The sequence below is a fragment of the Lissotriton helveticus genome (genome assembly GCF_964261635.1).
Source record: "Lissotriton helveticus chromosome 1_1 unlocalized genomic scaffold, aLisHel1.1 SUPER_1_unloc_59, whole genome shotgun sequence".
Lineage (NCBI taxonomy): Eukaryota > Metazoa > Chordata > Amphibia > Caudata > Salamandridae > Lissotriton > Lissotriton helveticus.
In genome coordinates, this window is record NW_027611702.1 from 686,102 (window position 1) to 707,940 (window position 21,839).

The 21,839-nt window shown below is 44.8% G+C and overlaps 1 protein-coding gene across 1 annotated transcript in view; it reads right to left on the reverse strand.

Moving 5' to 3' along the window:
• Positions 1-17,536, reverse strand: part of LOC144806272 (uncharacterized) — a 255,137-nt gene extending 237,601 nt beyond the window's left edge. Inside the window, 3 exon segments of the mRNA XM_078672665.1 lie at positions 15,834-16,796; positions 16,885-17,012; positions 17,527-17,536. Of these exon segments, the coding sequence (XP_078528791.1) occupies positions 15,834-16,796; positions 16,885-17,012; positions 17,527-17,536 (1,101 nt within the window).
• Positions 17,537-21,839: the final 4,303 nt, after the last annotated feature.

Consider the following 21,839-nt stretch of genomic DNA (forward strand, 5'->3'; position numbering starts at 1 on the left):
GACCGCATGGGCAACCTCGGGGTCGGTGCGCTGCGGTCCGCGAATAAGCAAAAAACCACGGGAACACGCAAAAAAAAGGAAATCCGCAAATTTGCACGAATTTGATTATTGCAAGTTCGATTTCGCACGAATTCGCACCCCGCGAATCTCGCGAAATGGCAGAAAAACGAATTTTGGAAAACTGAAAGCACTTAGCAGGTGCAAAAGTTCAAGCTAATTTGTAACCATTCCCTGTAGTGCTTCCTGAGGGGCCCCTCCAGAGTTCAGTTGCCTACTTGCAACTATTCTCTGACCCTGCTCTGACCCTCAAAGGGTCAGAGAATAGTTACAAGTATGGCACAATGCTCATGTAAAAAAAAATAAACTGCAACAGGAAGCACTTACAGCTAAGGAAGCAGGTGCCAGGCTTGAAGCTCAAATTCAGTGACACATTAACCAGCCCCATATTAATTCATCTCAGTTGAGGCTGGGAAGGTGTGCTTTCCCCACCATAATCTACAGTGGTGAACAAGAGGGTGGTAGTGGTGAACCAGAGGGTGGCAGTGGTGAACCAGAGGGTGCTGTGATGCACCAGAGGGTGGCAGTGGTGAGTGCTGAACCAGAGGGTGGCAGGGGTGAACCAGAGGGTGTCAGGGGTGAACCAGAGGGTGGCAGTGATGAACTGGAGGGTGCTGTGATGAACCAGAGGGTGGCAGTGATGAACCAGAGGGTGGCAGTGGTGAACCAGAGGGTGGCAGTGGTGAACCTGAGGGTGGCAGTAATGAACCAGAGGGTGGCACTGGTGAACCAGAGAGTGCTGTGATGAACCAGAGGGTGGCAGTGATGAACCAGAGGGGACAGTGATGTTCCAGAGGGTGGCAGTCGCAAACCAGAGGGTGGCAGTGATGAACCAGAGCGTGGCAGTGGTGAGTGCTGAACCTGAGGGTGGCAGGGGTGAACCAGAGGGTGTCGGTGGGAACCAGAGGGTGCTCTGATGAACCAGAGGGTGGCAGTGATGAACCAGAGGGTGGCAGTGATGAACCAGAGGGGGACAGTGATGATACAGAGGGTTGCAGTGGCAAACCAGACGGTGGCAGTGATGAACCAGAGGGTGGCAGTGGTGAGTGCTGAACCTGAGGGTGGCAGGGGTGAACCAGGGGGTGTCAGTGGTGAAACAGAGGGTGCTGTGATGAACCAGAGGGTGGCAGTGATGAACCAGAGGGTGGCAGTGATGAACCAGAGGGTGGCACTGGTGAAGCAGAGGGTGCTGTGATGAACCAGAGGGTGGCAGTGATGAACCAGAGGGGGGCAGTGATGATCCAGAGGGTGGCAGTGGCAAACCAGAGGGTGGCAGTGATGAACCAGAGGGTGGCAGTGGTGAACCGGAGGGTGGCAGTGATGAACCAGAGGGTGGCACTGGTGAACCAGAGGGTGCTGTGATAACCCAGAGGGTGGCAGTGATGAACCAGAGGGGGACAGTGATGATCCAGAGGGTGGCAGTGGCAAACCAGACGGTGGCAGTGATGAACCAGAGGGTGGCAGTGGTGAGTGCTGAACCTGAGGGTGGCAGGGGTGAACCATAGGTCATCAGTGGTGAACCAGAGGGTGCTGTGATGAACCAGAGGGTGGAAGTGATGAACCAGAGGGTGGCAGTGATGAACCAGAGGGGGACAGTGATGATCCAGAGGGTGGCAGTGGAAAACCAGGGGGTGGCAGTGATGAACCAGAGGGTGGCAGTGGTGAGTGCTGAACCTGAGGGTGGCAGGGGTGAACCAGAGGGTGTCAGTGGTGAACTAGCGGGTGCTGTGATGAACCAGAGGGTGGCAGTGTTGAACCAGAGGGAGGCAGTGATGAACCAGAGGGGGACAGTGATGATCCAGAGGGTGGCAGTGGCAAACCAGAGGGTGGCAGTGATGAACCAGAGGGTGGCAGTGGTGAGTGCTGAGCCTGAGGGTGGCAGGGGTGAACCAGAGGATGTCAGTGGTGAACCAGAGGGTGCTGTGATGAACCAGAGGGTGGCAGTGATGAACCAGAGGGTGGCAGTGATGAACCAGAGGGGGACAGTGATGATCCAAAGGGTGGCAGTGGCAAACAAGAGGGTGGCAGTGATGAACCAGAGGGTGGCAGTGGTGAGTGCTGAACCTGAGGGTGGCAGGGGTGAACCAGAGGGTGTCAGTGGTGAACCAGAGGGTGCTGTGATGAACCAGAGGGTGGCAGTGATGAACCAGAGGGTGGCAGTGGTGAACCAGAGGGTGACAGGGATGAACCAGAGGGTGACAGTGGTGAACCAGAGAGTGGCAGTGGTGAACCAGAGGGTGGCAGTGGTGAACCAGAGGGTGCTGTGCCCATACACGACCGCATGGGTAACTTCGCCGTGCTAGCGGCTCGCGAACACGCACAAAGCCCCGCAAACACGCATAAAAACACGGACACACAAAAACCCCAACATTCGCAATTTCGCACGAATTCGCGAATTATGCGGATCGCGAATTCGCTTTCGCACGATTTCGCAGACCGCGATTTCGCAGATTTCGCCCATGCTTACACATTACATCACTCATGACATCTTCTATGACATCATTGACAATATCACTGCAACATTTGCAGTGAAATTATTGATGTGAACACTGTGCATGGTAGGGTGCGAGTTATAGTTACCTTAGGGCACGAATTATAGTTTCTTGAGATAACTCTCTAATTGCTGAATTTCAATGGTTTCTATGTTTTTTGTGTAAATTGTGAACCTAACTATAACGCCCCTGTAACCAATTTGTTTGGGGGGGTTAATTTCTAAGGTGTTTTAAATTCTATTTTCTAACTATTATGTCCCTGTAGCCTTTGTTTTTTTCAGTGACTATATATATATATATATATATATATATATATATATATATATGTATATATATATATATTTTACCTACTGGCGGTCGCCAGTAGGTAGTTATAGTTAGGACCTAGTTTCCACGGGAAAATTGTTTTTTGATTTGCGAATAACTTTGGTGCCGTTTGATGACTTTATGAAATTTTCATCACTAATGGGTCAGTCATATCAGCTGCTGTCTGGAGTGATCCGTCAAGTGGGGGCCGAGAAAAAGAGGGGTCCCAAAATTCTTTTTCTTCCCTTGTTTTTGTTTAAGATTCTTACAAACGATATTTTTTTTACAAAATATTTTTGTTGTTTACATTCAAAGTCTTGGACCACAATACTTCTACTAATAATATTTTTTTTACTCAATATTTCTGTCACTTGATATTTATAATCTCAATATCCTACCAGTGACCTGCTCTACTGTGGGTGTGGGTTCCCCCTTCTGCTCATTATCTGTGCTCTTCAAGCTCTACCTTCGATGACAGATATTTGTCATGAATCGGATGTAAAACCTTAGCAGATCATTTCAGACTCCCAGAGCCTCTCTGCACCCACGTGAACCTGTCATTAACAGCCCAGTAGTGGTCCAGGCAAATGTGACCTGAAAGGCGCAGTCGCGTTTGGTACGGAGTCCAGGACTGGCCTACACCCACCCAAGACAGACTGCCATTGCATCCATCTAGATCTGAGAGATATGTCAGCCAAGCCCGGCTCGAGGATTCTGGATCGGGGAGGACCATGAAGAAGCCGGGCTGGGCCAAGGAGTTGCATGGGGGAGAATACAACAAAGGGTTGTGAGACGGTGGTTGTTTAGACACCAAGAACATCTATGGTACAGTCCATGCTCTGGGCAATGGTACAGTCAATGCTTTGGGGAATGGTACAGTCCATGCTCCGGGCAATGGTACAGGCCATGCATGCTCCGGGCAATGGTACAGTCCATGCTCCAGGCTCAGTGCCCATTGGAAACAGCCATGGGCACAGTGCACTGGCAGCAGAGTACCTCCGCTCAGTGCCTGCCAGGCTCAACCATGGCCAGAGATGACCACAGGAGGAGTGTTGTGGACACAGAGTATGTCTGTAGATCAGGAGAGATGAATTGCTTTGGTACCGCATCCAACCATGAATGAAAGTCAAAGTTTTTAGGTTCTGTATTCTAATTAGAATAGTCTATCAGTAGTAGGTTTTTTCAAAACCCTTATTTCACCCGAATTGTTTCACAATATGTATTATTTGTTTTCTATAACTTAGAAAATTACATTATGAACTTCTAGATATGAGAAGACTGGGCAGTAGTGTTATAAAGTAAATCCAGTACTTGTATAATGCACGGATCACCCCTGAAGGGGTATTTCGGCACTGGGGGCTGTGGGAAGATTAAGCAAGCTAACAGCACTACGTACTGTATGGTACATAGTGATGTTTCAAATACACCTCCTGCTACGTAAAGTACACATAACTGATAACATGCTCTGAAATCATGGAGCCTTTTATGAACCTCTCTGCTTCAAGTCTGATTAACATGTCACAAGAACCCCGCATTAGCAATCATGAACCTCAGTTGTGTGAATGATAAACTTGGCCCCTTAGGTTTGCATCAGCCCTGTTCTACTTTCTGCACATTATTATTATTATTTGTTAGGCGTAAAACGAATCATCTCCAAGGGGATCTCTCGGCGCCACTTAATCATGCAGAGCACAGAAGAGACAACTGATTAGTGACTGAACAACCAGGTTTTAAGAAGTTTTTTAAACTGACTGAGGTTGGGACAAGCGCGAATGTCGTCTGGCAGTTTGTTCCAATGGTAGGGAGCAAGATGTGAAATTAAGCGGCCACCCATTCAGATTTTATGAACCCTCTTAGGGCACAGCAGCCGCTGATCGCGCGACCTCAATTGTCGGGATGGAATATACGGTTTCAGTTGTTTTCTGAGGTAAGCCGGACCATTCCCCTGTACTGTTCTATGCATCGGTTTGGCCAGCTGACTGTTGCCAGCTCAGTCTGGGATGGGGAAGTTACGTTTTCTTCTTGTACTTGTACCCAAGCTTATTAGGAGGGGACTGTGATGCCTATATTCAGGGGATAGGAGTAGGAGAAGGGGGGGTTAACATATGAGCAACACACGTAATGCAGACACGACCCTCTAGGTACAACTTCCTTACCCGGAATTTCAGGCGGATGTGCTCCATGGCCAGATGGTACAAAGTCTTAACATGAGCATCAGAGCAGTCAATGGTAAATCCTCCTCTGGCAGGAAAATGGCCAAAACATACAATAATATCTCATTCTAGTCGCATGGACTACATGTTTCTAGACTTGATCCTTTAGTCACTACTTCTGGATACGTGTATCCTATAGAGATTGAACCATAATCCCCTCTGTCTCACTATGGAATCTTTTTGTATTAAAAAAGATGCCCAACTCACTTCAAGGATGGATACTGGTCAAATGACACGCGGTGCATTAAATGGGCCCAAGTTGTTGACTCCCGGACATTTTGCTTACACTTACTGAGGACCAAGCGTCCGGCTCAGAGGAGGTGTCCACTAGGCTATCTAGTGTTGGGGACATAGGGACAATTATTGGCTCTAATAATAGCCTTACTTCCTCAATCCTGCATCAATAACTCACAGGCCCCCTTTCACAACAAAAAGTTGGTTTAATAAGGAGCACAGTAGAATCGTTCCCTATTGGTCAGGGCAATAAAAGCTAAAGATATGCAGCAGGTCCACTTCGCAAGGAAACTCTATAAAACTCAGGCCCAGGTGAAAAGAGAGATGGATGAGGGGAGATGGAAAGACCTCCAAGCTGCTTCTTCTGCCAAGACTCTGTTAGATTCTGGACCCTAGTTAAGTGGGGGAGAGACGGGCAAGCCCATCCACCCCATAATTCTATTGCCCTTGTCCGTTGCTCATTTTTTCCAACTATAGTCTGAGGTCACTTCCTCTAATGCTGCCAGGAGTGAGCTAAATGATCCATTGGCATCTTTCCCTGTTGCCTCAGTCTGAGGTCCATATGATGGTGCAGATGTCGCTAAAGCCCTATATGCAGTTGGCAGAGCCAGGCCCAGGCAGCATTCCTGCTGAGGTATTTTTGCAAGATTAGGCAAAGTGATCTAAGTATCTACTCATTCTGGCGAACACCATCTCGAGTGGAGTCACCATTCCTGCTTCCTCCAAGGGAGCTGCACTAATTCCTATTTATAAAAAAGACCAGTGCCTGCCTGGGAACTAGTGGCCTAGTTAATTGACTCAGCTCAAAAATCTTTGCCCGACTTTGTTTTGTTTAAAATGCAGGATTTCATAATTGATAATTATATCCTTTCATGCTTGCAAACAGGTTACCGCAAGACAAGCACTATCGATCGCATTTTCCGTTTCTTACTTCTATACTGGAGGGTAGTGAAAATCAGCAGAGGCGGCATGTATGCTAACTTCGTCGACCTCAAATCGGCATTCAATTTGGTTCCCCATAAGTAGTTATGGTCATTACTCCTTGAATTGGGCATGACGTTAGACCTGCTTTCTTTGGTAACTTATATGCATCAAGGTAATTTTGCCCAGGTTTGTAGGGGTGGGCTGGGTAAACTTACCTATCAGCTACCTATAGACAAAAGTGTTTGCCAAATCTGTGTTTTGACCCCTACTCTGTTCTCCTTGTTCCTAAATGGCACTGTTCATTTTCTCTCTTGCTTTCCTACCGACGCCCTTACTCTGGCCAGGACGAAAAACCCCATATTGTTGTTTGCAGGGGATACTTTGCTGATCTCGGAAACACCAGGATGTCTGCAACGTTACCTGCACCATTTCAAGGAGTTCTGCAGAGTGCGAGGTCTGGAGACAAATGCCTTCAATATATGTCTTTCACACAACATAGATCTTACAAGGGAAGATTAATGTTAGGGGGACAAGCCACTTGAGAGGGCAGATGTATTTAATTATCTTGGTGTCTCCTTGTGTTCGACCATATCCTGGAAGCACAAGTGGATGCCACGGTTCCTAAGCACAGACAGATTATCTGAGTTATAGTGAAGGAACACAGGCGCTCTTTTTCTAAATCAATCGGTCCAACTTTAAAAATCTATGATGCTAAAGTGTTGGGATCAGTTCCATATGCTTCAGAACTCGGGGAGTTCCCCAACATTTCCTCTCTAACCCTCTCAGAGAACAAGTTTCTGAGAAGTGCAACTCACCTTCCCCCACCTTTGATACTTGATCTGGGCAGAAAAGGGTTAGTTAATAAAGTCTAACTACACCCGTTAGTATACTGGAGAAGGGTATGGTCCACACCTGAACTTGCTCACTAAGCTTTGGCTCAGCGGGATGTTAGAGATGCCGAAAGGCTTCACAAAATCAAGTGGCTACAGCAAATTAAAAGCCTTCTACTAGATATGGGTATGAGGGAACTTTGGGGAAACCCATCCTGCAAACCTATCCCCTCATCAGAAATCTCATTACTGGCTATGGATCTGACAATGCGAAGCAAGAGGTGGAGAGCCATGGACAGGAAGGTTCCTAGATTTCAAACGTCACTTCTTACTGAAATCCTACTGGGACATTATCGCTGTGCCTCTTGAAAGAAATCTCTATTTCCACTTCAGAGTTGGCACTTCACCTTTGAAATCTTTGACCAACAAATGGGACTCAGGTGAATACAATTCTTTATAACTAAACATATTTTAGCCCTACTCTAATCTAATGTATCATAGAGATGCCTTACGTCAACACTGTGGAGCATTATTGGAGGACATTGGAAAATGGATGGTGCCCAGATTTGGAATCTAACCTACTTGTATGCTGCAATGCTCTGGCTCTCATATGAGAAAAAAAAGTATGTAATTTATGTAATGCTTGAAAAAAATGTAATACTTCATATGCCGAATGTAACTGCAAAATGATTTTATGACATGAATTGTCGAAATAAAACGTATTGAATTGCTACTAGAATATAACATACTACTAATGATATTAATATTAAAATATACATTAAAAATAACATGCAGGCAATGGTATTAAGCAGGTGGACCTGACGGATGGTGTAAATAGGAATCATGAATGTTCTGGGAACAACCTAAGGTTTTAAGAACAACATATGTCCTTGAATGTCATCACAGGCAATGATAGATCAATAAGTCAGAGTTGTAATCATTATTTTGCTTATGCTAATATGAGCGAATGGCCACATTTCCCTTTGGATGTTTTTATGCATTATATGTATTTAATATCTTGCGTGTTTTTATTGCTTTCATGATTTTATTATATTTTTTGTGATCAAATAAAGCTATGGTGAATATATTTTCCTAGAACAAATATTCATGACATTTAGAATAATAGATAAAAACTATCATAAAATGTTCTTGTTGATTGTCCTGATGCCTTCAATTACTTCATTTTGTGAGTAAGAGGAGAGCAAGGTTGTCTTGGTATGCAGATTTGTAGAGCGCACTATCACCCAGCAGGGTAGCCCGACGCAGAGTAGTTGTGAGTCTAGGCATCCCTTGGGCCTAGTGGGACTACTCGAAGAGCCGGTTCTTCAGCTTCTTGCAGAATTCAAGAACTGAGGAGGAGGTCTTTCTGTGTAGCAGCAGTTTGTTCCAAGTTTTAGGATCTATGTACGAGACATTTCGACCACTGAATCTGGTTTTCACTATGCCTGAGATTTGTGCAAGTTGGAGTCTGGATGAGTAGAGGTGTCTGGAAGGTTTGTGAAAGCAGATGTGATTGTTGAGTTATTCTGGACCAGTCTTATGTAGAGCCGTGAAGATATGGGTGAGACGTCTGAATTGTGTTTGCCATCAGCGCGGCAGTAACTAATTCGCTTTTTACTTCACTAATTAAAAAGAGCCACAATAATATTATTGATGTTCAAGCTGTCAGTGTGAGTTGTTGCATCTGATTTTCAATAGATGCAACAGAAACTGCCTTAGCTCACAACTGAAATTTTACCAATTTTATGAATAGCGACAGTAACAAGAATAGATGTAGTATTTGGTATGTTAGTTGGGGATCAGGAAGGATATTATTCACACGCTTACTGTAATTATAAATTGCATGTGAAGCATAAGACAGTGTATATAACAATAGGTGTAGCAGTTGTAACAATACACATTTTGTAATAATCAATGAGCGAGCATGGCTAATTATCTTCAATTGATCCCTATGACTTTAAGTTATTCAATAATTGTTTAATGGCGCCGATATCACATGGGCCTGCATAAGGTGCTGGAGAGATGATGATATTCAAATTAGGATGAAAGCTGTGGCACCTGGCCCGCCGCTGGTAGTCCTCGGTCTGGTGGTTGACTTTAGGCTTGTACAAGGCAAGCTCTTGCAGATTACAGTGAGGGTCACACAGATAGATGTGAAATGTGGAGCTTTGCAATGATTTGAACTAGAGATGCCTTTGATACGGTCAAGCATGAGAACCTGCTGGACCTACTGAAACACAGAATTGGCCTGTCTGGGGCAGTGCTAAGCTGGTTCACTTCATTTCTCCAAAATCGGACACAACAATTCAAAGTCAATAACAGCCTGTCCAAGCCCGTTCCAGTATCCCTGGGTGTAACGCAAGGATCCGCACTATCCCCAACACTGTTTAATCTCTTCCTGGAACCCCTCACTGACATTTTACAAACCTCTAACGTGCAATATCACATGTACGCAGATGACACACAACTATACCTCAAGATACACACCCTAGAGAACATCAAACTACTTAATACAGCTCTTAGGAATCCCCAAACTTGGCTGGCAGAAAATCATCTTAAACTGAATGCCCTAAAGACTGAATTCCTACTAGTAGCTCCACCGGCTCAAATCACGAAAATGCAAGACTGGATCAAACATATTACGGCGTTCAACGTTCAACCTATCATTGTGGACTCAGCAAAGTCACTAGGAATAACGTTAGACAGTAATCTCAAAATGCAAAAACATATCAGTAGTGCTACAAAGGGAGCCAACTTCCAGATAAACACACTTAGGAAACTGAAACCCTTGCTACCACACAATGACTTCAAGCAGGCAGTAGAAGCTCTGGTTATACCCAAAGTGCAATACGGATGTGTCTCTGTCTGTGGTCTACCCAAGGCATCATCTGCACCTCTGAGAGCTTCAATCAACGCCGCAGCAAGACTCATAACTGGATCTAAACGTAGCTCCCACATCTCCCCAGACCTTCAATCCCTGAACTGGCTACCCCTAGAGGCGAGAATTCAGCTAAAAATTGCGTGCATGATGCACAGAGCCATGCATCAAAAGACACCCAGTTACCTGGCACAGAAATTGACGATATCGAGTGGGTCCAGACCCTCAAGAAATGAGGACAAACTACTACTGAAACCATAAAAATTCCATAAGAAAAAAACTAATAACAGATCCTTTTCGGGGATGGCACCTAGAATTTGGAACGCCTTACCCCCAGAAACCAGACTCAACCCGTCCACTACCTCTTTTAAAAAGGAAGTTATAGCCATCCTCATGGCCAAATACATATGAGTAGGGTTTGCTGAAACCCTGATACGAGATGCATACACGCTCCCAACCACAAGACAATTCTTGATGTTAAATCTAGCTATGTTGTTTTTACTACATGCTTTATTCACTTGTGTGGATTGGCTCTTATTTGATGTATAAAGTAACATTTATTGTTTGTATAGCGCTCTGATATCCACCAGGATCTTGTTCGCGCTCTATAAAACTTTCAAATAAATAATAAATAAATAAATATCCATTTACCATCTGACTAATAATCACACTTATAATTTGCAAGTACCCGAGAGGTGGTTTCAGAGAATAGTAGTCCTTTGGATGGAGTTATTGGGGACGAGGAAGGAACTAGCAACTTGTGGGAAATATTCTGTGTTGTGTGTTCCTGGGCATTCTTGGGTTGCTGCCAGCTCAACAAGAGGAATGTCTCAATAGTATTGATCTGGTGACTATCTAGTGCCCGAGCAGAATGAACAGACCTGTCCACATGGTGAGATTTATGACAGTCAAAAGGAACCTTTTGATTCTTCTTTCATCCGGGAGTGGTGGGTGTTTGTAGTGGGATGTATTGTCTGCAACACAAACAATACAGTTATGAAATTAAGAATGTAACATTCCAGGCCAGATTAAAATGTTGCAAGAGAAAAATGAATGAATACAAATAATGCTCCTGGAGCTCATTTTTGGGATTCAAAATGTACAAAAGTCTATAAAAATAACCCCTGATTTGGGGATAACACCTACAGACATCTTATGGAAGTAAAGCGCATTTTCCACTTCTGCTGGGGAGTGTTGTTCAGTTCGAACTGTAATCCTGAAGGGATATTCAACCTAGGTGTGGGTGGCAGAGAGTAGCAAGGAGCAAGGTGGCGTACAGGTGCTTGCAGTTCAGCTCAAAGGTGCCAAACAACATGTTTAAAAAAGTAGCCGCATCTCTGTGAAAGGAGTGGAAGCGGCTATTGGCCCTGTGGACTGAACGCCCCTTTGACTGATGTTCATGACGTGGGTGGGAACGAGCGCCATTCAGTATGGCCCTCTGCATCACAGATGGAGTCCATCATTTAAAACTGTTGCTGGTGCCGGGCAGATAATTGGCAAAGAAGCAAAACTGTTGGCTTGGCTCAAAGCTGGCACAGAGGTGGTGGATCATGGCTCAACATGCATGTTGCCACTGGTCTAAAATGGGTAAGCCATTTTCACATAATTCTCCTCTTCAGGAGAGTTCTAGAAGTTGCCAAACCTAGAGCCCTTTCGGGGTATTCTGTGATCATCTGTACTCCTCTGGTTAAAAAACCCTTGCAACATCTCATCTCACAGCTTCTTGAAGCAAGTTCATCTAACCGACAGTGTTTGCAACAGATTCTGGTCAAATAATCCTGTGAATCAGAATCAAGCCCTGAAGGCAAAGATTCAAGGCACATGGAGAGAGACCCTTTTCAAAGTTCCTCTCGATGCAACAACCTCCTTTCGACTCTAGCAGGGACTCTTCCCTCTTCTGGGTCCAAACTAGTCATAAAATGCCAGTGGGCCAAGCAGGAGCTTGTAAAAGGAGAACTAGAGTACACCGGTGAGTAACTCTAAGTCAAGCTGTAAAGAGTTAAAACACGTCCAAGCGTTTCAGAGATGCAACTCTTTTGTTTAGTGGCATCAAAATGTTAGCATTTGTTTTTAGAAGGGGCCTGGTATGTAGAGCAAAAGGTTGACTGGGCTATGCATCTACAAGTTAGCTGAAAGGGACAAACAATGGTGATTTAACTGATCCTAGGGCAAATTAGTGCCCCGGCCACATCATGGCATGCCCGCAGCTGTGCAGATGCACTGAGAAGACAAAAGTATACAGAGCTCTCCTCAACAGAAACAGCGGAAAGAGGTCCAGTAAATGTATTTCTTAACTGCTTAACTGTGGCGGCAATTCCGACACAGTGCGGCAGTTTAGCAGAGTGGGCGGGGCCGTGTCGGCCAACAGACGTGCGCAGCACTACCGAGGTGGTGCTCGCGACCGCTGTTGGCCGACAAACACAGCAAATGGGTTAAGGGAGCAGTACCAGAACATCGCCTGCATTGAAGGAAGCAGGCCACCAATGCATGTAATCATATAATACCTGGATGAGGTGCCACAAACGAGGGATCTTCTTGTGTGCAGGCAGAATGAGTGTCACAATAGAAATAATTCTCCCATCCATATAGGGCAATGGAAATGGTTTCCCTCCGTGTTGATGCCTTCAAGGGGAGGTTGTTTTATACAGGACATGACAAAGTACAATTTCTAGGCTTTATTTGTTTCAAAGGACTGAAATGAAAACATTATGCTTTACAACAGAAAGGCTTACAAAACAAAGGAGGAACACAGGGAAGAGCATATTACATAACACAGAATGGGGGGAGAAACCCTAGTTAAACGACCTTCATCGTGTTAGACTGGATAATGTATACTGCTCAGCTTCTGTCATTATGCAGAAAAACCAGGGTAAAGGGTGATGAGTGGGATTTTTTTTACAGTGGAAACAATCCCCATGTTCAGGGTCTGTGATATCCAAAATCAGTAAAAATTTTCAGAATATGTGGGAGGAGTCAGATTTATAGGACAGTCACTCCAAGCCACACCACAGAAGCCAAGATGTTCGGAATACTGTCTGGTTCCCAAATGTAGAGTTTTACAGCCTTCCGGTGAATGTCTCAGCTCTTGTGTGCTTCCTGAGCTTTTCATTTTATTTTTAACTGAACATGAGTGACAAGACTTTGCCTCAGAGACACATTTTAATTTTATTTCGGCACATTATAGAGTTCTGTAACTGAGGGTGAACAGGCCCTGGTAATTAACCCCTTATACTCAGCAGGCTGCAGCGCTAACACTGCTTTGAGAAGGGACTGGGGGCAGGAAACGCAGACCACCAATAAGTTGTCCGCCTTGATTCAGTAGATCACTTTGCCTGAACCAATGAAAGCGAACATTTATGGATGTGTGGACTTAATCACCCGAGGATTCAAGAACAACATAAATTGATGTATTTCAGGTATTTTCAGCAGGTTCAGGTGATATAAGAAGCAGCTTAGGGCCATATGTACAGATTTTAGGGATAGCGATTTCCTAATTGCGGTTCTCTGTGAATCACAATTAGGAAATCGCTATCCCAAATGTATGAAATTCTTTCAGTTTTATTCAGCGATTCTTAGGTTGTTGCAAATCTCCCTATCTCATGAATATTCATGAGGTAAGTCGCAGTTTGAGACCCAGTGGGAATAGCAGCCATTATAGAACACCATGTCTGTGATTGCTTATTAATGCATTTTCTTTAAAGGAACACAGGATGCATTTTCAAAAAAAAAAACCTTGAAGTTTAATTGGTTTTTTTTTTAGATTAGGCAGTGGTCCCCATAGGACCACTCCATGCTGTTAAAATATATTCTTTTTTTATTCTCAAAGGGGAAGGGGTCCCATTGTGAATGGGTTAACACCTCCTTAAAGGAGTCAGTAAAACTTGAAAATTATGCAACTGTAATTTGGTAGCAAAACATTCATACATCCCATTCAGATTCAGTATTTGGGAGGGACGTCCTAAACACGCCGCTTTCAAATACTGAATCGCAAAGACAAATTGAAATTCAGAAATGTGCTACCGAATCACAACTTGTGTTTTGTACATGTGTAAAAGTATGTTTTGTACATCTGTAAAAGTATGTTTTGTACATATGTAAAAGTATGTTTTGGGGCCAGAAACGGCCAGACTGCAAAAATGGTTTCTACCTTAGCTTCCAGTGAGTTAAGCTTCAACAACTGTCAGTCAGCCGGGCCTCAGTCTCACTCACGGATCAGTTGATGAATGCTGATAATTGATGTCAGTGCTGGATGTTGTTGACTGATGTCAGCTATGGTTGTTGGAAAATGTTAACTTATTGTGAGTACTGGTTGTTGGTGTCTAATGTCAGTTCTGGGTTTTGGTAACAGATGTCAGTTTGGGTTGTTGGTGCTGGATGACCCCCCACCCCCGAGGCAAAGTTGCATCTATCGTGAAAAATGACGGACCATTTTTATTCTGCACTATTAAACATTAGGATCAGTTTTGCAGTAGCTTTTTCAAACACCTGCACTTCTTAATTTGTGCCCAGGGGCAATATTACCATATTTCGGATGTTTGAGTGATTTCATCTTTATAGATAGACTATTTATGTTTTCTTCTGATTCAGGTCTCTGAATAGGCTTTCATTTTACACACAGCAGGAGTCATAACAAAAGATTCCATGAGGAAGAATACGTTAGTGAAATGTTCTACATTACTAATCTTTACACTATTGACAAATAGCATCAATATCATCCGTGCAAAAATAGATACTTTTGTAGAATTGATTGTGTTTTCACTTTCACAGGCAATATCTTTGAAGTGGTTTTAATAGGCCATACTGGGCGACAATTGGTCGCAATCGATTACGCTTGGTCACAATGGTTTGTGATTTTTGTTTTTTTGTCCCTAAAGGCATATTCCAACATTTGACACTCTTCAAAAAATCTCCATGCATTGTTTTCTGGTACATATTATACAATTCCCACACTAGAGTCCATACACAACTTGCCACATTAATATACTGTTCACCAGAGTCAGGACGTTTCAATAACTATCAGCTTAAATCATTTCACTGGTTTCAATTTGTTTTACTAGTATGACAACGTCCCAAGGCTAGAGTCTCTTTGGCTTTTTGAATAGCAGCACATTTAAATTACCCTGTTGGCTTTCATTCATTAGCTTGTTGTAGGAATTTAGAGAAGAGCATTTCAGTTAACTGCTTCCACTTTTTTGCTCATCACAATTTTCTTTTTTATATATGTAATCGCCTTGATCTTTTCCAAGAGCAAACTCACAGGAGGGAGCAGCTCTCTTACTACTGCAACTTATTTTATGTCAATCTGCTGAACGTTTGGCAAGGGAATGTTTATAAAACAGTGTGAGTGTGTTGGGGTGGGATGTGTGTTGGGGTGGGATGTGTGTGGGTGGGGGGGGTGTGATTAGGGGTGAATGGGGTGTGTGGTGAGAGTGCATTGGGACTCGAGTGCGTCGGGGATGCGGGTGCGTTGGTGGAGGCGGGGGCGTTGGGGGAATGCAGTGGCGTTGGGGGATTTTGTAATTAAAAAAAAAGCCCTTACAAGTTCCACCTTAAACAGGTTTGCAACTAAGGTAGATTTGCGCTCACCCATTAAGTCAGATTACCATTCTCACTTTAGCTTTTCAAAGATATTATTTCTCATGCAAACCGGATATTTTCTCCCTCATACGCCTAGGCAGACTGAGTTAATCATACATTCAAACACTGTTATGACTAGCCGCTTGGTTTTGCAGCGCACTGCTAACTGTTTTTGGGCAATTCCATGCTATCTCATCAGTAAGACTGATTTCACATCACTTGTAGGGGTTCAGTTCAGGTTAATGTCCATATGTTGTACTTTCTTTTAGTTTACATGGAATTATGTGAATGAACATCATTCCTGAGCGGAGGCGTGACTAGCGTGCGTTCGCTCATGGTGAGTCAGGCTAATTTTGTGTTTGAATCCTTTCTGACATTCACTGCACCAGTAGAGTTTTTCCCCTGTGTGAGTTCTCTCATGCTGGGTCAGATGAATTTTCTGACTGAAGCTTTTTTGACATTCTTCACACTGATAGGGCTTTTCTCCTGTGTGGGTTCTCTCATGATGTATGAGATGGATTTTCTGACTGAAGCTTTTTTCACATTCTGTGCACTTATAGGATTTTTCTCCGGTGTGTGTCTTTTCATGCTGAGTTAGACTACATCTCTTAGTAAAACATTTTTGACATTCATTGCACTGATATGGCTTTTCTCCGGTGTGAATTTTTTCATGCTTAGCAAGAGTACTTTTATCGTGGAAGCTTTTCTGGCATTCAGTGCACTGATATGGTTTATGTCCCAAGTGTGATCTTTCATGTAATGTGAGACTGATTTTATGACGGTATGTTTTACCACATTCAGAACACAAATACCGTTTTTCTCCTGCATGTGCACCTTCATGTTGAATTAAACTCACTTTTTTGCTGAAACTTTTTGGACATTCAGTGCACTGATATATTTTTTGTCCCAAATGTGTTCTTTCATGTCGTGTCAGATAGTGTTTTTGACTAAATCTTTTCTCACAATCAGAGCACTGATAAGGCTTTTGTTCAGAGTGCGATTTCATATGTCGAGTCAAGTAGGATTGTTGAGTAAAGGTTTTCTCACATTCGGAACATTGATAAGGTATCTCTCCAGTGCACCTCTTTTTCTGTACTGTCCTGTTCAAATTACAAGCTAGGTTTGTCTCTTGTGAAGTGCATGGGTACACTACTTCGGCAATCTGCACAGTCTTATAAATAATGTACACTGTTTTTTTATTCAAATTGTGCTGTTGTTCTGGCTCTTGCTTTACAGTCACAAAACCCTCCATCTCCTCGATCATTTGTGTCCTTGCTGCCCCCAACTTAAGGGTTCATTAACATAAGAAATTAGAGAGAATCCAGAAACTGCATTTACAATCAGTAAGCGACTCTGCTCTGTATTGTCGTTACTTCCTGGCCAAATCCAGCTTTTAGAAATTGGTTTCTTCTAAAATCTCTGGAACATCTCTCTCTTTGTAGTCTATTTGCAGCAAATGACAGAATCCTTAAGTTTTGTTCCTGTCCACACTTGAAGCCACCTGCAATATAAAAAAAAAAAGAATTAAAGTGAAATATCTTTCAAGGTGTAAACTCATTTTAACGAAATTATTTAACAGTGAATGGCAGCATTCTGGAAGTAATGCATGTACTTTTCTGATGGGATAGAGTTGGTAGTGCTTTGAGGCAAGGATAAATGAAACCAACATAAAATAAAGCAGATTGGTATGTTAACAATAAGTGTGCACTCACTCATATCAGTAACATAAAATGATAAATCTATTTACATTTTGTATAGACCGTAAAAGAATTAAAAACAAATTGTTTTGCCATGTCGAATGATATCAAAATGAATAAACTAAATTTGAAACTTGCATAATCTTGTAAAAGGCAGACACAGGAAGATGGCTGAATGAAAGACTTGAACGATTGCGCTGCCGGGCACTCAGCCTAATCCTACAGAATCCAGTACTCTCCAAAGGAGTTAGAGGTCAGACCCCTAGAGGAGGTCCCACGCCTAGAGCCCTCCATGTGGTAGAGGGGGCTCAGACTGACTTCCTACCATGATCGAGCGCACAGATGCCAAGGTGAGTGCCATACAGTGGCAGCCCAACAATTGCAAATTGAGCTTGGCGGACCAAGGGGGCCACAGACTCCACTTCCCGAGCCCTACGAAACCATGATGGGAAGCGCATAGACGCCTGCAGTGGCTTGGCTGAGATGTACTGGCACAACCGGGCACACTGGGGCTGAATGGCTTCCTAGAAATAAACTGATCGCTGGGGCACGCAATGCTGGTTGGAGCCTAGAAGCCTGGAGGATGGTTGCCACAATGACAGCGGCTAGATAATGGAGATGAGGTCAGTACAGTCCCCAGGCGGTAACTGTCCTTGCCATTCCTGCGTTGCGGACTGCTGATGCAGAGAGCGTATACAGTTGCAGGAGGCCTGCCTGAGAAGGCATAGAGGGCCGGGCCTGTGAAGTGCATACAAGTTGACATACAGGTGCCACCTGTGCAACCCCTCCTCCCTCCCCATTGACGTGATCATATAGTTGGGCGGCGACCCAGTAACCCTGAGCTTCCAACTGATAAGAGGTTGCTAAGAAGGGATCTTCCAGCTACTAAACTTTGAAACGTGGGCGGTAGTGGATGAGAGTGAGGCTTGAGGGCTAGGTCCTTGCTCATGCCTTGGGGGACATTGCCTGGTTCTCCTTCATGTTCTGGTTCTGGAGGTAAAAAGTGGCAGACAGACCTGAAGAAGACAGTCTGACCTGCAGTGGGCTGGGCCGCTGTTTTGAGAGGGTACCCAGGGGATAGCAGAGCACCTGCTGAGACATAGAATTTGAAGGAGCGGGATACGCCCCTGTGGCAAAAACTATTCTGTGTAGTTATGGGCCGAGATAGATCTTCTAGAACAGGCCAACAACCAAAAATGTACAGATATACAGAGGTGGGAGGAGGCCCTGCATGGAACTCGCAGAGCAGACAAGGCCTATTTCCACGAGCGGATGAAATGTCCACTCCCCAGATACTGATGGCTATTACCCAACTGAAACAGATGCTAGAAGAATAAATGGATTCCATATTCATTGATAGTAATATTTCGATCGCCATAAGGTGAGGGAGCGACTGCTGCAGACAGAACTAAATGTGGTTGAGCTCACTGCAAAACTGGCTCTTAATGCTCACCCAGGATAAACTTTCATCATTAGCAATTTAGGGGTCCTGAGTTCCAATCGTTACCCTTCTTCCTCCCCACCCTCGCTCAAGGTGGAACCCAACCCATCCACAAGACCCCCTAACCATTGGGTCTTTACTGCCCCTCAACACAAGAAGCCCATTGAGGACCACCTTTTCACCTATGGAGGGAACTGGCCTTCTCCTGCTACTCACATATGATCATCCTATGCTCACCCCCATAACAATAAATAACAGCACTCTAGATAACTAAGCCTACTAAACTCCCCTCCTCTCATCACTCCTACCTCAAGCAGCACCCCACTCACCTACTGTGCTTCCCAACACCTGGTACTCAACTGCCCTATAGCACATGACACATGGAGGAAAACTGTAGAACACCACTTCCCTCTACTCTTCATACCCCCTCCATGTCACCAACCAACAGCCCCCAACCTCCAAAAAACCTCCAATTATACTTTCATCCGGGACTATGTGGAACCTACATTACCTACCTCTGTTCCTTTTACGAGGAGACTTCACTCCCTTCCTATCACCAGGCCAACTAACCACTCCTTATACCCCCGCACCCCCCTTGAGGTTGAACTGAAAGACATCAAGCAGACATCAAGCAGGGTCTTCTGAACCTACTACACTTTTCTTCAATGATGGAGGAGCGCTGGAATCTCTACATGTCCTTCAAGAATAATCAATCATGCCTCCCCACTAGGGCTAAACTCTGCCAAAGTCAAGACTCATCTTGGAAAATGAAACATCTAGGCCTCGTTAACCATCACACCAGGCCACATAGGATCACTGACCCTATGTCTGATGCCGACATTCACTCCTTTCTACTTCATTACAATACCGCCCATAATAAACCTTCTCTCCCAGAATACAGTTGATGGCGGCCAAGTTCGCACTAATGAGACCACGCCAGTCTTCAGCGTATCAGGCTTGGACGAGTTCCACTGGCTCTCAGTTATGCAGAGGTTACAGTTCAAGTCAATGTGCATAGTCTCTAAGGCTCTGTATGGCATTGGGCCCAAGCCATTACAGAGCAGGTTTGAATGGTATGTCCCCCCACGTAACCTCCGCGCCTCCTCAGCTAAACTGGTGAGAGTATCCAGGTTTAGAAGAGTTAGATATGGAGGAAGAGCTTTTAGGATTGCAGCAGCTTCGGCTTGGAACAAACTCCCAACCGAACTTAGACAGATAGGTAATCTGCTGCCGTTCAGAAAGAAGTTAAAGACCTGGCTCTTTCCTAGGGCGTAAGTATGTGGCCGTGACTTTCTTATCCTTTTTGACCCTGTACTCGCTATTACACTCAAGGTTAATTGATCTCACGTGTTCAAGCACCAGGATACTGTAGGGTCACAGTGCGCTCTATAAATACGGAATACAATACATTAAATACTTTAAACCTTGATAATTTACCACCAGTCTCCACATCTCCCCAAGAAGCTGTGGTTACCAAATCCCACCTCAAGTCAATGCTTTTGAATTGCAGGTCAGCGGTTAGGCATGCTGAGAATATAGCCGACCTCTTATTCTTGCAAGATCTGGACCTCCTGATCCTACCACAAACTTGGCCTAATGTATCCTCCTCACCAATTTTGGACATTCTAGTTCCCCCTGAATATAACCTAATCACATTGTACAGACCTCACAAAGTTGGTGGAGGCGTAGCTTGCCTCTCTGGCTCAACTGTCACTGGTTGCTTTTCTCTATTTGCGTTTTCTCTCCCTTCTTCTTTTGCCTTCCTCTCTCTATCACGAGTCCGAAGCTGCTGGCTTCTGCTCTCCCTCTTGGCGCGCGTGGATGCATGATAATGCAGAGATGACTGAAACTGCTGACAAGACACTCACGCTAAAAGCTGTAACCTGGAATATGAAGGGCCTGAACTGCGGTAGAAAGATGCGGTTATTTAGAGCAGACTCTGCGTTTTACAAGAGCTGAATCTGATAGGAGCCTCGTGTTCGCGCCTGCAAGCGGGAAGGATGGGTGAAAAGTTCGTAGCGGGATTTATTTATTTATTTATTTTTTCAGCTTATAGAGCCGCAGCTACCCAAAAAGGGTTTCCCGGCGCTGACGGAGACAAGAGCCACATAACACGGCAGAACCACAGGTTACTGATTAAATAGCCAGGTTTTGATGGCTTTCCGGAAGCGGCCGTAGCAGCTTTCGGATCGAATGTTTAAGGGGAGGGAGTTCCAGAGCCTGGGACCCATAAAGGTGAAGGACCTCCCACCTATCCTTGAGAGTCTGACCTTTGGCACGCAAAAAAGAACTTGGGAGGATGAGCTGAGTGTGCGTACAGGAGAATACATATTTACCAGGGATTGCAGATATCTGGGAGCCGAACCAGATTTAATTTTGTGCATATAGCTTAGGGCTTTAAACTTCACAAGGCTCTCCACTCTAAGCCAGTGAAGCTCCCTTAGGCGCCCTGAGGTATAGTCGTTTCTCTTGCAGCGTTCTGGACCAGTTGGAGACTCCTAGTAACTGCCTTGGTCGCCCCCAGGTAGAGCACGTTACCATAATCCAATCGGGAGGTCACCAAGGCATTAACCACAGACCTCTGGGTGTCCACGGGCAGCATCCAGAGAATCTTCCTCAGCCAACGCAAGATTGTGAAGCAGATGGCCGCTACTTTCTTCACTTGGGCTTGTATTGATAGCCCGTTATCTATGGTCACTCCCAGGTTGCGAACATGCTCAGATGCCACTGGAATAGGGCCCATTTCGGCTGGCCAGTGCTTAGAACTCCACAGCTTCTGTTTCCCCCCCAAGGATCAGAACCTCCGTCTTCCCTCCATTCAGCTTCAGCAAGTTGTGACTCATCCAGATGGCTATATCTCTGAGGCCCGTCTGAAGGAGGGAGGTGAGTTAGGGAGAAAACGATCTGCGAGTCATCCGCATAGGTAAACAGCGTGAGCCCTGCATGCTCGGCGATGAGCACCAAGGGAGTGACATATAGATTGAAGAGGAGAGGGCTTAGAATTGAGCCCTGGGGTACTCCATAAGGTGAGGAGTGAACCATGGATGTCGAGGACTAAGAGAAGATTTTAAATGTCCGATCGGTTAGAAATGATTCCAGCCATTTTAGAGCATTGCCGCCAATGCCCAGGGCGGTCAATGCTCCCAGTAGGATGTGGGATACTTCAACTACGCCAGGGGCACAGCCATCA